The 16,319-nt window shown below is 40.6% G+C and overlaps 1 protein-coding gene across 2 annotated transcripts in view; it reads right to left on the bottom strand.

The window, feature by feature from the left end:
• INPP5A (inositol polyphosphate-5-phosphatase A) overlaps positions 1-16,319 on the bottom strand; it is a 473,991-nt gene that overhangs the window by 86,038 nt on the left and 371,634 nt on the right. For both annotated transcript variants that reach the window (XM_077258448.1, XM_077258449.1), the window contains exons 10-11: positions 3,684-3,779; positions 267-341 (exon numbers count right to left, since the gene is read on the bottom strand). In XM_077258448.1, the coding sequence (XP_077114563.1) occupies positions 267-341; positions 3,684-3,779 (171 nt within the window). The remainder of the gene's footprint in view (positions 1-266; positions 342-3,683; positions 3,780-16,319) is intronic.

Below are 16,319 nucleotides of genomic sequence, written 5' to 3'. Positions count from 1 at the left end.
CTATTAACCTTAATGGAGAAGCAGAAATCCCTGACAAAAGAAATCACTGTGGCATTTATGTAACATTTAAAGACTGGACTTTACTTGAAAATCACAGTAAAATCGTGAAGTTGTGCAGGGTCAGGACAGGCTTTCAGTTCCAAGATGCACAAAATAATACTGTCAATCATTGACAGCAAGAAGAACTCAAAAGGATATTACAAAGTTTTTATTATGCAGCGATGAAGCTTAATTTAAACAAAACTGTAAAAAGAATCCTGACTCACCGCAGTGCCATTGTTATCTCTAAAAACTTCTTGATTAAAATAATCAAATAATTTCTTTTCTATTTGTAGCACGACCTGGAAGAAATCGGAGAGATAATGGAGAATATTGTTAGACAGGATGGTCAACAAACGCCTATATACAGGATGCTACATATGATCACACAGATTCTCTCTAGAGGACACACCACTCGCGCCACATAAACGTTATGATGCACTGCCCATTTTTTCCTTTTAAAAACCACACAAAAATTGCATTAAGCCTCATTCAGACATAGGGTTTTTTTGTGTATGTGAAAAAAAAAAAAAAACAGGACAATTTTCAACAGTATGCTGGATCCAATTTTCATCCATTTTTGGTCCACTTTAGCCATCAGTGTGTCATCCAGTGTTCTCACACGTAAAAACAATTCCAAGCTTCTCCTAACCATAAGATAGTAAAAAACAAAACAAAACATCACTTGGACGACATAAGGATGGTATCTGAAAACTATTCTTTTTTTTTTTTTTGACTGACCCATTCACTGTAATACGAAATTTTGATCGGCATATTGGATTAATAATAATAATAAAAATAATTTAAAAAACTGACTTTTTTTTGCGGACAATCAATCAACAAACCAAATTCCCACTCCCCCAAAAAACAGGCATATGAACAACTCTATAGACTATAATTGTTATACTGTATGTTCAAGCCATGAAAAAAAGCAAAGTTACACATGACAAAACTAATTATTTGCAGCTGAAGGGTATGTTCACACTGCATATATATATATATATATATATATATTTTTTAGCAAGTTCACTCAAAATAATGGGGGAAAAAGTGTAAATGTAAGGATCAAAATAATGATCTTGTTAATTTTGATGTGAAAATGACTTAATGGTTATATGTGTTGGCTTTTGAAAGTTGTTCGGATTTCTAAAGATGCCACTTAATTAAAAGCAGCGAGACATTAATTCTTTTGGCATTTCCCACTCAAAACTTTACAATACAACTCAAATGAGAAGGCTTAAAGGGGTTGTCTGGTCTAAATCGATAAGTCTTATAAATCCCCCCAACACATGCACTGTGTGCTGTGGGAATTTGCTGGTTTCTGCGCCGGGATCGTAGGGTATGTATGAGATATACAGTCCTGGGCACTGAGCGCGGCCTCGCTGCCATACACTTGTATTGAGCAAGGCAGCCGGACAGTGGGAGTGGCTTCGCTCCATAGAAGTGTATGGCATCAAGGCCACGCCCAGTGCCCCAAATCCCCAAAGCAGTGCATGCACTGGGAGGATACTCAAGTCTACAGTCACACAAAATGAGTGCAGACTTATCGATTTGGACCAGACAGCTCCTTATAAACCTAAAAATTAAAAAACAACAAGATCTACATGTTTGGGGAAGGACTGTACACTATGTTCCAAATTATTATGCAAATGACGTTTTTCTCAGATTTTCCTAAATAGTCGGTGTGAATGACAGTCAGTCTAATAAAAGTCATCACCCGTTCGAGTATACATTGAATTTTATTGAAGAAACCTCCCAATGATAACAGTATAATCTCCAAAATGAATAAAAACTCACAATGCACTGTTCCAAATTATTAGGCACAGTAGAATTTTCTAAACATTTGAAATGTTTTAAAGAACTGAAAATGCTCATTTGTGGAATTTGCAGCATTAGGAGGTCACATTCACTGAACAAAAAAGCTATTTAACTCCAAAACATCCTAACAGGCCAAGTTACATGTTACATAGGAACCTTCTTTGATATCACCTTCACAATTCTTGCATCCATTGAACTTGTGAGTTTTTGGAGAGTTTCTGCTTGTATTTCTTTGCATGAAGTCAGAATCGCCTCCCAGAGCTGCTGTTTTGATGTGAACTGCCTCCCACCCTCATAGATCTTTTGCTTGATGATACTCCAAAGGTTCTCTATAGGGTTGAGGTCAGGGGAAGATGGTGGCCACACCATGAGTTTATCTCCTTTTATGCCCATAGCAGCCAATGACTCAGAGGTGTTCTTCACCGCATGAGATGGTGCATTGTCATGCATGAAGATGATTTAGCTCCTGAAGGCACGTTTCTGCTTTTTATACCATGGAAGAAAGTTGTCAGTCAGAAACTCTATATACTTTGCAGAGGTCATTTTCACACTTTTAGGAACCTTAAAGGGCCCTACCAGCTGTTTCCCCATGATTCTGGCCCAAAACATGACTCCTCCACCTCCTTGCTGACGTCGCAGCCTTGTTAGGACATGGTGGCCATCCACCAACCATCCACTACTCCATCCATCTGGACCATCCAGGGTTGCTCGACACTCATCAGTAAACAAGACTGTTTGAAAATTAGTCTTCATGTATGTCTGGGCCCACTGCATCCATTTCTGCTTGTAAACACTCTTTAGAGGTGGCCGAATAGTAGGTTTATGCACCACAGCAAGCCTTTGAAGGATCCTACACCTTGAAATTTGAGGGACTCCAGAGGCACCAGCAGCTTCAAATAACTGTTTGCTGCTTTGTAATGGTATTTTCGCAGCTACTCTCTTAATCCAATCAATTTGTCTGGCAGAAACCTTCCTCATTATGCCTTTATCTGCATGAACTCTGTCTGCGCTCTGTTTCAGTCACAAATCTCTTCACAGTATGATGATCACTCTTAAGTTTTTGTGAAATAGTGCAAGGCCTTGGACAAGGCATGAAAACATTAGCTATTTAACACTTTTCAGCAGCAGAAAGATTCTTTTTATTTTCCATATTGTTTGAAGCCTGTGGCCTGATTAATAATGTGGAACATCATTTTTAAGTAGTTTGAATCACCTGGAAAAATTATTATTACATGTGTTTAAGATTGATTTCAGTGATCTATTGAGCCCTGAGACACAATACCATCCACAAGTTTATTTGAAAAGCAAAACAATTAAATCTTTATGACACTTAAATGCAATTTGCATAATAATTTGGAACACAGTGTAATTATCTTTGTCCTAATAATCCCAATTAGTTAGTGAAAGTAAGGCTAGGTCCTCATTGCGTCAGGGCAATCCGTTTAACGGATGCGCGAACGATGAGCCCCTAATTGTCTGTACTTTGGGGATTGCGTTAGCGCATGGTTGCATCATATCGGCATGCGTTAGCAATAGAGTTCTATGCACAGCGAAAGCTTCCAATCGCTGTGCTTTTGCCGTAACGGACCCAAAAACGCGGTAGTCCACATTCGAAGGTGCGTCACAAAATAATGGACCATCGCTAACGCATGATGATTTTGACATGCATTTTGATGCGTTACACTAATGGAATTCTATGGGTGTGTTAACGGGTCCGCTACATTGCGTTAGTGCTGCTTAGAAACGGATCCGTTAAACGGACTGCCCTAAAGCGATTTGGACCTAGCCTTAGAACACAAGTAACTTTAATAAACACGACTACAAACCTTGCGATCATTCTCCGATTCTCGGAATACCAACTTGTCTACTGTGCTGCTGTCCGTTCCTTGGACTGTCTGCATTGTAGTTTTTGCACAAAGTGTCTGAAAGAAAGCAGTATTGGTATCAATCCAATACAGTAATATTGCAACACTAAAAAAAAAAGCAGACAACCAATTACACCACTTTTTGTAATTACTGCTGTAGTTACACAAAGCTCAGAATTATCTAGCAATTTTCCACTTTAAGGAAAGTTCACACCAAAGATTCTAAAATATCAACCAAGCAAGCAGGTACTCACCTTCCCCGGGTCCAGCACCAGCTCCTGCTGCTCAAATCTAATTTTTTTGGCTGCGCCGGCTCCCTGCTGCTCATCTCTCATTTTTTTGGCTGCGCCAGCTTCCCTGCTGCCCAGATCTCATTTTTTTGGCTGTACCGGCTCCCTGCTGCTCAGATCTGATTTTTTTTTTTGCTGTGCTGACTATGTGCTGCTCAGATCTAATTTTTTTTGGCTGCACCGGCTCCTTGCTGCTCAGATCTAATTTTTTTTGGCTGCGCTGGCTCCCTGCTACTCAGATCTAATTCTTTTGGCCTTGATGGTTCCCTGCTGCTCAGATGTAGCTTTTTTGGCTGCACTGGCTCTCTGCTACTCAGATCTAGCTTTTTTGGCTGCACCGGCAACCTGCTGCTCAGATCTCATTTGTTTTGGCTGTGCTGGCTATGTGCTACTCAGATCTAATTTTTTTTGGCTGCACTGGCTCTCTGCTACTCAGATCTCATTTTTTTTGGCTGCACGTCGATAGTGTGCACCACCACTGTAGCCAATTACTGCGTTTAGCAGATCTCTCTATTAAAATATTCAGCAATAGCAAATTTGACATTATACTGAATATCTTTTTTTTTTTTTTTTTTTAATTTAATTGATTGCAATTACTGCCATCAAGGATAATAAACAACATATTAAGTTCAGAATGCAGTTACTTGAGGCTACTTAAATGCACCTAGAATAAGTGCACAATTCACAAAATAAGTACCTTATTTTGCACATTGCACAGTTCACACACACATATAGACAGAGATACAGAAAACTTGGGTGTTCTGGCTCTGCTCCAAAAATAAATGCTTCACTTGTAGTATTACCAGAATTTTATTAACTTGTGATTAAAATGTTTTGCTGAATTAATTACCTTTGCCAACAAATGACTGGATTACATAGCAGAAAAAAAAATAGGTAGAAAGCCCTGAGGGCATTGACGAATGGTGGTATAAAGTAGGTTTCTTTCAGTCTCATTTATAAAATTAAAAAAAAGTCAAAATGGAAGAAAAAAAAAATCTATGTAAAATTTTGCCATTCCCATTTTTCTGAACCATCTGTGTCCGCATGCACTTTCAAATGCCGGGATTCACATGCGAGTGGTTTCCCAAGAGCGTTCTTCTCTGATACCAGGCATTGAAATTCAAAGCACAGATTAGCTAATCGGGTCAAGCCTAGAAAAAGAAGGCCTTTGGACTTATGTGTCACAAATCAGTCTGGTCGCCTTTAAACAGCACACAAGATTAGAACAAGCATTAGGACAAGCCAGAGGGGCAAACCGGACGCTTTCTAAAGCCGGTTTGTAAAGCCCTAACAAATCGCTCCATCTTTCACTCATTTAAACTTTCCAAATGAGGGTCAATATGCTCTCCTAGCATCCACATGCTAATGCGCTTAAGTGCGCTTAAGCAGCTTTGCAGAGTGAAAGGACCAAAAAAAAAAAAAAAGACCTCGGCAAAACACAAGGGACAGCTCCTACCACTGTCTCACAGTCATTGTAGCCATCAGAGAGCAATGGCAATTCAAGAAATTAATTATTTCTGTTCTTTAAAAGCATCTGCCTCAGAAGGCATTTTCCCTGCCGCCACTTTATCTCTTGGTCAGCTCCAAAAACTTTGCAACTTCTGCAAAGTACCATTGATCACTACAGCAAGGACTTTTTCTTTGACCATAAAGACGCCCCTCCTAAAAAAAACAAAACTTGCAAAATGACGTGATTATACCAAGGTTCATTTCATATGCGATAGAGGGATTGTTCTTTTGAACCGCTACAGTCGCGGGCGACCATGCAGAACATTTTCAAGAGCCTCCTTATCAAAGGATCTGATCCGAAGTATTTATCACATGATAGAAGATCATTGTGGTCAAGCAGCTGAAGGGAAAAAAAAAGCATTCTCTGCGGATTGGTTTCTGGCGGCTCAGAGTTTAATATTCTCTCAGGTATTAATATATATTTCCCCGAAATAATGGATAGAAAAAAAATGTGTTACAAAACCTGATTATTAAGAGAATAGCAACACTGAAAACAGAAAAGATTTACGTGGCATAAGAGCAGATGTTGGGAAAGCCAAGTCAGCACAGACTGGGTCGGATCAGCGTTGCGCAGTGAAGACACAGATGCCATTTTATTATGGGGCCATTTAAGGAGAAAGCACTAGTTTGGTGGGTAAAAGGGTTGGTTAAAGGGGTATTCCCAATGGTAATGCTATACATTAATGATAAATACAGGTTCCACCTCTGGGAACAGCATATTAGGAGGACTTGAATCCATCTCACCCTGTTGGGAAATGAAGTGGTGGCCATTGCCCGGTTTCTAAACAGAGTGGTGGCCACACATGCGTGGCCTTCTCTATTCACTTCTATAAAAGGTTGCAAAAATAGCTGAGCACGCTACTTTGCTACCTCCATTGGTACTATGTCAGAGATGGAAATATCCTTTAACAAAGGAGGTGTATTAAAACACTGGAGAAACCTGGTACCAATTTTAAATGAATGAAAAAGAAAAAATCTCCAGCATGGATCTTCTAAAAGTCAATTTATTAGAAACACTTTAAAATGCAAACATTTGCAAAAAAAGAGAGATGGGGGTCCCAGGTGGTCAACGCCGACGCGTTTCGACCATCAGGTCTTAGTCATGGCATGAAAATGGAACCACATATTAACATTTTATACAAATGTATAAAATGTTAATATGTGGTTCCATTTTCATGCCATGACTAAGACCTGATGGTCGAAACGCGTCGGCGTTGACCACCTGGGACCCCCATCTCTCTTTTTTTGCAAATGTTTGCATTTTAAAGTGTTTCTAATAAATTGACTTTTAGAAGATCCATGCTGGAGATTTTTTCTTTTTCATTGCTGGCTCTGGACTATGCCCTTGACCAAGGCGGCTCCGTGCGTGGACATCATTGCACTGTTGAGGGATTGGTGAGCTGACTTATTTTCTTCCCATTTTTTCCTTTTTTCCTATTTTTGAATTTTAAATGAATGGCACTAGGACAACCCCGTCCATTGGTTTTGTGTGTTTGACAAGTGGAGGTCCCTTCAGAAGCTGGAATAGATTGCAGAAGAAAAAAAAAGTGATGTCTATTTGACCCTCCAGGAAATACAGGCTCAAAGGCATACAGGCTCAAAGATAGTGCGTGAGGCCACGACACTTAACTAAACGAAGGCCAAAAAATGTTGGACCATGCCGAAGGAACCAGAGAGAAGACTTGGTGCAAAAAGTGGCTTCTGCTTTCTTTATTTTCACGTAAATAGATTCCATGTAATACTATGTATTCCGTTCATTCCTCAACCAAGAATCTGCAAAAACCCTAGTCCTTGCCCTCATCATCTATCGCCTTGACTACTGCAACCTCCTGCTCTGTGGCCTCCCCTTGAACACTCTCGCACCCCTCCAATCTATTCTAAACTCTGCTGCCCGACTAATCCACCTGTCCCCCCGCTATTTCCTGGCTTCTCCCCTCTGTTAATCCCTTCACTGGCTCCCCATTGCCCAGAGACTCCAGTACAAAAGCCTAACCATGAAGTACAAAGCCATCCACAACCTGTCTCCTCCATACATCTGTGACCTCGTCTCCCGGTACTTACCTACACGCAACCTCCGATCCTCACAAGATCTCCTTCTCTACTCCCCTCTTATCTCCTCTTCCCACAATCGTATACAAGATTTCTCTCGCGTATCACCCCTACTCTGGAACCCTCTACCACAACACATCAGACTCTCGCCTACCATTGAAATCTTCAAAAAGAACCTGAAGACCCACCTCTTCCGACAAGCCTACAACCTGCAGTAACCACCGATCGACCAAACCGCTGCATGACCAGCTCTATCCTCACCTACTGTATTCTCACCCATCCCTTGTAGATTGTGAGCCTTCGCGGGCAGGGTCCTCACTCCTCCTGTACCAGTTATGACTTGTATTGTTTAAGATTATTGTGCTTGTTTTTATTATGTATACCCCTTCTCACATGTAAAGTGCCATGGAATAAACGGAGCTATAACAATATATAATAATAATAATAATATTTTGAGGTTTTTCATCAGGGTTTAAAAGTGTCGAGGTTGAACATCACAAGCCGGTTCACTGGTGGAAGTACGAATCGATGAGCCTGGGTGTTACAACAATGTGATGTCACAACTCCAGGAACATCGGTACAGACATCGCTGGTACGGTGATGCTGCGAGAGGAGAGTATACACAGTTTTTACTTTAATTGAGGTCTTGAATCAATTAAGCTGGGTTGTTGAGTAGTGGATAAACCTTTTAACACGTAATTTCACCTGGTGTAAAAAACTATGTTCTCCTGAATCTGCCTTTTTGTTTAAAATCATTTTGTTCCGGTTTTTCTCTATTGGTTCCTTCCTCCCTGTCTAAAAATCTAATCTTTTTAACTAACTGGGTGAGGTCCTCAAAAATCACCCAGAGAGAAGAGCTGAGGAGGACCACTCCACACTTGACTGACAAGACTAGATTTACATACAGGGAAAAATAGGAGCCATATCTCAGAAAGAAGAATGCAGTACAAAAGAAAAGCAACACTAGATCCAGAAAACTAAAACTGCATTTTCACCAGGTAAAAAAATAAAAATTAATTTACGGCAAGTGCCTTTTCCTCTAAGGATCAGTCATATTTTTACATCGACTAGAAACTTGCAGCACTTTTTTCTTTCCATCAGTACAGACTGAAAAATAAAAAAGCGATGAGATCCAATTTCTTAATCGTGGAGGAAAAATTTTGGCCAAGTCTTGTTATATCCGACAGACATGGCAACCCTCTAATACAGCGATTACAGGTTTTGCGTAGGTACAATTTAAGAATACAGTTTATGTGCACATGTTCAGCATTTACAGATTTTTCTGCTGTAAAAACCAGAAAGTTGGCAGAAAAAAAAGCTGCTTAAAATAAGGTAATTTTTTTTTTTAATTAGCATTTTTTTGGGGGGAAAAACACGGCAAACTGCAGATTTAAAACAAAAAACAAAAATCTTTTAAAGGTTCAAATGCGCAAAGAAAAAATAAGCAGCAAGTGCGTGAGTTTTCACAAATCCTATTCACTTTGCTGGTAGTGTAATACGTTGGAGGGTTTTTATCGTAAACCTGTGAATAAGCTCTAAAATACCCTAATGTAAACATGATACCAAGACAACACTTTTTTATTTTCCTACGATTTACTACTGGTAAAAGTTTAACAGTAGATCTGTGCTGTACACCCCTCCACCAGCCTGGACTGCACGAGTAATGGTCTCTGTTGCTAGTACGCTAGTACGGACAACTGAATAAAGGAATTAGCTGTAACTTGGGGGGCAATAGAAATGCACAAGGCTTGAAGAAGGAAACACTTGAGAACTTAAAAACCCAAATCTGATCAAAGAATCCTGTAATGAGATCACAGACTTCTGCACCGCTCCTAAATTAATCACGCAATTGAGATCTTAAGAGTCTGGGGGGGGGAAGAAGGGGCTTTCTATGCAATGAAAAGTAAGAGGGCTAATGTATATAAAAAATACGCATGAGAATCGGAGTTAACTCCTACACTGCTGGAGAAGCGCCAGGCCCATCACCCAATGTTAAGTTCCCTCCATGATCAAAAATACACCCGTTTCATAGGCTCCTATGAAATATTGTGGGTCTTAGTATATTTGTGCTAATTAAAGGCAGATACAGGCATGAATATGACAGTTACATATATACAGTATATATATATATATATATATATATATATATATACTGCTTAAATTTGTGAGATGGAAAAAATAGGTCTGCAAACAGAAAATCAACAAAAAAATACTACAAAGACATTGTCCCGTTCTGAACTTATGCCAGTTAACATTTGGAGGATGCTTGCAATAAAAAAAAAATAACCAAAAACTTATTTTGGCTACACTAGCAGACCATCTAATAGGTGTGGGGGATTCCCAATACATTCTTTTGTTCTAATGGGATAAAACATCGCTAGAGGAGTTAGGGTTGTTGGGGCATACAACTACGAAGACCCATCTACAAACATTGTCATCAATAACAGAATGGTGGGGGTCTGATATCCGGCACACCCACCCATCAGCTGCCACACTTTGAACGGACCTGTACCTAGTATCTATGTTCCAAGTGTTTACATCCAGCCGATGTAAATCACAGCTGATCAGTGGGAACAACGGGTGTTGGAACCCCACTAATCTGCTATTTGATGACCGATCTACAGGATAGGTCTTAAATCCCTATACCCAGACAACCATTTTAAACATCAGCCAAACGAACAGTCAGTCGAGCATGTATGTGTATGAAATGGGGGTAGGGGCAGAAGAGACAAACCCACTTATTAATCATGAAGTTATATTCACATATACTGACATTGTATGTCACAAGAAAAAGAATAAGTTGTGGGCTTAGAAGGAATAAAAAAAACAAAACCAAGAAAAGCAAGTTCTCTATCACCACTCTGCGGAACATTCCGAAGGTTCTAAAGTGGACAGATAAATCTGAAAACTGTACAACCAATAGCTCTACATCTGCCACAAATGGGGTTTGACCACTAGGGTTTAAGAAGAGGGTTCTTGAAAGGAAGGTATAAGATGCGAAAGTGGTTTCTTAATGTATATATTTACTGGTACGCTCAATGCATTGGAAGGATCACGCAGCGAATATAATGTATAAATGATGACATATTGCAGGTTACGTGTTATGTTTGCACTGAAAAAAAAATATGCCTAACTTTATGCAACAATATACGGAATTCGTAGACAAATATGTTATCAAGAACCCTCGATATACAACATCTAACCTAGATAAAATGGCATTTGATTAGATCCTGGAAACAGAACGTTCGTGACGTACCGCCATGGGGGCAGACAAGGTGACCGCTATGGGCCCGAGTTGGGGGCAGCTTGGCGCCAAATGATCCCAGTGCCTGCAAACAAGCTTAACATGCTCGATACACCGTGGGCAACTGCTATTTTACACTGCAATCACCTGCTAGTAACTGCAGCAGTTTACCACCTTAGACGCTGTGATAAACAGTAACTGCAGCATCAAAGTGGTTAAACCCATCAGTCATGAGTATCTGATGGGCTGTTGTAATGGCAGCTGGGTCCTAATCCAGACCTTGGATATGTAGCGCAGAAAAGCCAATATCTGTTATCAGGTTCGTTTCTATTAGGGCCTATAATTTTGCTATTATACGACTCTTGAACATATACAGGTGACAGTTACATTCGTAAGTATGGACGTATCGCTTCAAAGGATCCTATGGTACTGTGATGGAACAGCCTGAATCTCGGAATAAATATTATTCTGTATGTCTGAATGTACTCAAAAATATGACTGAAAGCGTTAACATTTTTTAATGAAAGTATTATATAATCATCTCCCTTTATTTCTTCATTTTGCTTTCTGCCAGGCTATTTTGTTTCCACATCAAACAGATTGCACAATCATTTCTTGCACCAGACATCATTGAACAGCAGCAAACAGTTGGAGCAGACGTATAGAACAGTTGCTCATCTGGACTGCTGGGCACAGGGATGCTTCATCTGCAGCCCCTCATTGCAGAAGGCTTTTTTTTAATGAAACTCCAAAGCAAATGCAGAATTTAGAGTACAGATGTCAAATAACCCTTTATGGGTGAGATTATTCCCAGTGACATATGAGCTAGGATACATGGCACTTTGCAAAATTGTTAGTATGAGTCCGATGGCTTTGCCAAAGCAAATAATCAACTATGAATATCAAAAACATAAATTTCCCTTTCTCCCCTTCCTGTGCCATGCGTCATGTTGACTGGCGACCACTTCATATCAAAGCTGATTAATGTTTTTGATAACCTAATGCACAGTTCATAAAGCAGAAAAGTAGTGACTTCTAGATGTTTTAAAGAAACCGATAAGGATTCTAAAAAAAAAAATGTTTTAATTATATTTTTAAGTGCCCCCTTACCATCCTCTCCCCCTTGTACATGGGCTGTTTCCGGTTTTGCACCTCATTTCCATTGACTAATATTGCTGAGCTAGTAGGGCACATGCTACAGTCAAAAAATTCAGCCATTTATGCAGAAAAAGAAAGCTGCTATTGATGAACCTCCAGTTGCCATTGGATCCTTCCCGCGGGAGATCCACTACTCCTGGGTGAGCATGCGCAAAGCACTTTATGATTTTACACACTGAACTGTCAACTGGCTTCCAGCACAGATCTGCCTCTGACAGATATAGTTGGCACATCATGAAGCTAATGTAAGTTTAGTATGTACTGTAACTTTCAGTACACTGTACGGCCCTGTGCACAACTATCAGATCAATTTGATCTTCAGCCATACACAGCAATGTAGCTACATGTTTGTTTTGCCATCAATGACTTGTTAGCCAGGATCCAGCTCAGCCAGTCTGCATTTTGATCTGCTGTGGTTGACTATTTTTCCTCCACATTAGAGCTTGAAATAACCATTGCCAAATCACAGCAGAGCCGACCACAACACAGCGTTGCTAACAAATCAAGGACGGAAAAATGCAAATGCCACTTTTAAGAAAGCAGGAGGTAAGTTTCCCGAGATGTATTTATTTTGACTGGATTTTGGGTCCAGGATATAGGAGTGACCAAAAAAGCCTGGGTGGGAAAGGTCACTCAGATACTCCAGTTTGGTTTTACAGACCTAATAAACAAGCAGCTGGGTTAACTCAGCAGTGTGTTGTGTAGGGACTGGCGAAAGAGAGCTTGTGGATAGTCTGCAAAGAGCCTGGAAGGTTCCCTGTTGGTAAGCCCCTTTTTGATTTACTTTTGCCATCCTCAAAGAAAGGACTGTTTTGGGTTATTCACTTGTGCTAAAGAAAGACCATGTTTAATTTTGCAGCTGTAAAGTTTTTGAAGGACAATACACTATTTTGTTTTGAGATTAAAACCGGCTACCAGAGGGCGGAACCCCTACACACACTATTGATGCATATGGCAGTTTTGAATCATTTACCTGTCAGCAGCAGGTATCAAGGACAGCTCAGCTATGCTTCTCTCAGCCTAGCTGTGCGTCAATAATCGTTTTATTAAGTTACAAAGTTATTAAATTATGAAGGCAGAGCAGAGAACAGAACACTGAAGCAGAGTTAGATGCGGACTAAAATCATTGATGCAAAAGCACACATGCAGCTATATTGATGTATATCATTATAGAAGATAAAATAGTTACGAAAGGAGCATACAGGACCATATACTGTACAGAGACAGAGTATGTTTCACACATAGATTAGCTTGCTGATGTGTCAATCGTGGTGGAGGCAAAGCAGTACAGAGCACAAGCCTGAAGAGCTGTAGTGGAAAGGGGATGCTATTTTGCACATTCATCCGCCAGCCGACATCCAGCACAGGCTTGAAGTTATCAAGTCAGAGGGGCGGCCAATCAGAGGGCGGCCAGTCAGAGGGGCGGCCAGTCAGAGGGGCGGCCAGTCAGAGGGGCAGGTGAAGAAGAAAAAAAAAACACTAGTGAGATACAAGTAATAATCTGTAGATTAACAATAAGTAGGCATTTATTGGGCTTTGTGAAAAAATGATGCAATTGTATGAATTACTCTTACAAAAAATGTATCACAAAGTAACATGAATACATTACTTCTCTTTTGCAAAAAGTTGTGCATGCACAGATTTACATGGTAAGTAGATTTTGCATTTTTGGATACTGCAATACAGAATGCATGAGCAGAACAATCACCGATGACTTAAGTCTTAGGGTATGTGCACACGCTGCGGATTTTTGCTGCGGATCCGCCGCAGTTTCCCATGCATTTACAGTACCATGTAAGGCTATGGGAAATGAAATCCGCAGTGCACATGCTGCGGAAAAAAACGCGCGGAAACACAGCGGTTTATTTTCCGCAGCATGTCAATTCTTTGTGCGGAATCCGCAGCGGTTTTTCACCTGCTCCAATAGGAAACTGCAGGTGAAAACCCGCAGCGGAAACCGCAATAAAAACCGCAGCGGTGTTGCACTGTGGATTTATCAAAACCGCTGCGGAAAATTCCGCAATGGAATCCGCAGCGGGTGCACATGGCCTTATAGTGAATACAAATCCTTCTGTGCATCTGCATTGATGACTTTTAACCAGTACATAAAAACAATTGCTGCCTCCCATTAACATCTGCGACAGTCCTGTGTGCTCCAAACCCCATTCTCTGCTATATCTTTAAGTGCTGTTGAATTCATTTGTCATTTGATCGGATGCCAATAGGCCACAAATCGCCGCACACCTCCCAGCGTGACTGGTGACAGGAGCATTCTGCTTTACCATAGGAAAACATTTGTGTGCTCTTCTGTTCGCTCATACATGCTTTTTTAACTCATCTGCCTTCCTATTCTTCCTGCCCGGGAGGACAAATTGCTCTCTGTGCCTTCTTTTCAGAAGCAGCCCAGCGCGCAAAAAATTGTCACTGAGCAGAAACACAAGGAACAGGGGCATAAAAATTCATCACTTTGGCCTCTTGACCTTTAAGTTTGATGCATCAGGCCCTTAAAAGAGGGGGGAAAAAATATAGCACCCAAGGAGGCTAGGGGGGACTGTCCGAGGTAAGGTACAGACAAGAAAATATCTTGGCCACATGAAAGCCTAACCAGATGCTTCATTGTCTCCCCTATAGAAGCAGATCTGGAAACAAGGGGTGATCAGCCAAATGGTACACTGGGTGGAAGGAGGAAGACCTTTGTTTCAGCGCAGCTCTGTCACTTTTTTGACTGCAGTACAAAAGGAGTGTAAAGGCAAGATTTAATCCTGACTTTTTTTTTTTTTTAAATCAGCAGATTAAAACCAAACATGGCAGATGTCCATGGGGCTGTTTAACATACAAGGGGAGCAGTCGTTTTTTTTTTTGTTTTTTTTTTTGTAATACACTGACAAGCAAACTTTGCATCTCTTTATCAATATACCGGTATTTGCTTTATTGACAAACTCTGCAAATGTTCTATTACGTTTTTTTCCCACAAAAATAAAAAATAAAAAATGAAGTAGCACGTCACTGGACAAGTTTTGCATCTGCCTGCCATATATGAAGCATATATGATAATTTTCCTCATTCATACTCGGAACAAAAACTGCAGTGTAAAATATTAACTAAAATTTACTTGCAATTCCAAGCCAATTGCATGACAGGGCAGAATTTCATTTTTTTTTCTCCCCTAAAGTTAGAATGGCAAATCTGATTAGTTTTGCAGTCCAAAGGGAACTAGGGCATGCGGCATGTCACAATCTTGTGCAGATATATAATAATAATAATAAGTATATGAGTATAGACGGGGTGCGTTAGGGGGTTGGAACTTGTGAAAGTTCATCCATAGGAGCTTTTGCGGATGCAGATGTTGTACTTGTTGCATTTAACATGGACACTCTGTAAGAATACAGTTAATGTGAGGGAATAGGGTTGGGGAAACCTAAGGACTCACTCGTCAGACCTTCATGAAGCTCGGTCCGAGCATGGACCACAATCTGTGGTGTACGTTAAAGCTCATAGGTCCCAATACAAAAGCTCCATCAGGGCCCCCAATTACTGCAAATCTTTAATAGTATTGGTCTTTTCTTATAGGCAAAAGGGTCGTTTTGGGCCCCTTAGGCTCCGAGGCACGGGTGTAATAGCAACCCCTGCATCTATTGTAGTAACTCCCCTGACAACAATCCTCAGACTTCCCATGGGTCTCCAGACCTGAATTCTGCAGCCTTATATGCGTACACGAGATTGCAGAGTTCGTGTCAAGAATAGGGTTGAGGGATCTGGACTCATGGAAGTTTGGGTTCTGGCACCCGACCTGAACTTTATTCCAAAGTTCGGTTCAGGTACAAGAACTATACCTTAACCCCATTGAACACAATGGTGACCCGAAGTCTTGAGCTGGAAATCTCTCTGGACTTACTCCAGAACTCCGAACATTGCAATGAACCTTCAGAAGTCCGTGGATGACGTTTAACACTGGACACTATAGCTCTACGGTATGAACCCCAAATTTTTAAGTTTGAGTTCGCTCATCTCTAGTCAGGAGACTCGTGACAAGTCCATGGATTGGGGTCTGTGCTCGGACCATGTTTCACAGATGTCTGAATGAGCACTTATCCAAATACAGAAGATTCTGTATGAATTTGATAGCATGCTTCACAATGATTAAATCTGCTAAAGGTTTTCTCTTTTTCCATTGTGATCAAGTTCTGCTGAGAAATCCAAACCAGGGCCGGCTCCAGGTTTTTGAGGGCCCCGGGTGAAAAAGAGTCTCAGTGGGCCCCCCCCCTTTAACACATACCACGATTCATGATGCCCAGATACAGCAGAGAAATATAGGTAGAGTACATTGCCAGATTTAACTTCTTACAT

This window comes from Ranitomeya variabilis, chromosome 4, assembly GCF_051348905.1.
Source record: "Ranitomeya variabilis isolate aRanVar5 chromosome 4, aRanVar5.hap1, whole genome shotgun sequence".
Classification (NCBI taxonomy): domain Eukaryota; kingdom Metazoa; phylum Chordata; class Amphibia; order Anura; family Dendrobatidae; genus Ranitomeya; species Ranitomeya variabilis.
Note: the sequence above shows the minus strand (reverse complement) of the source record. Positions and strands in the feature narration are given on the sequence as shown.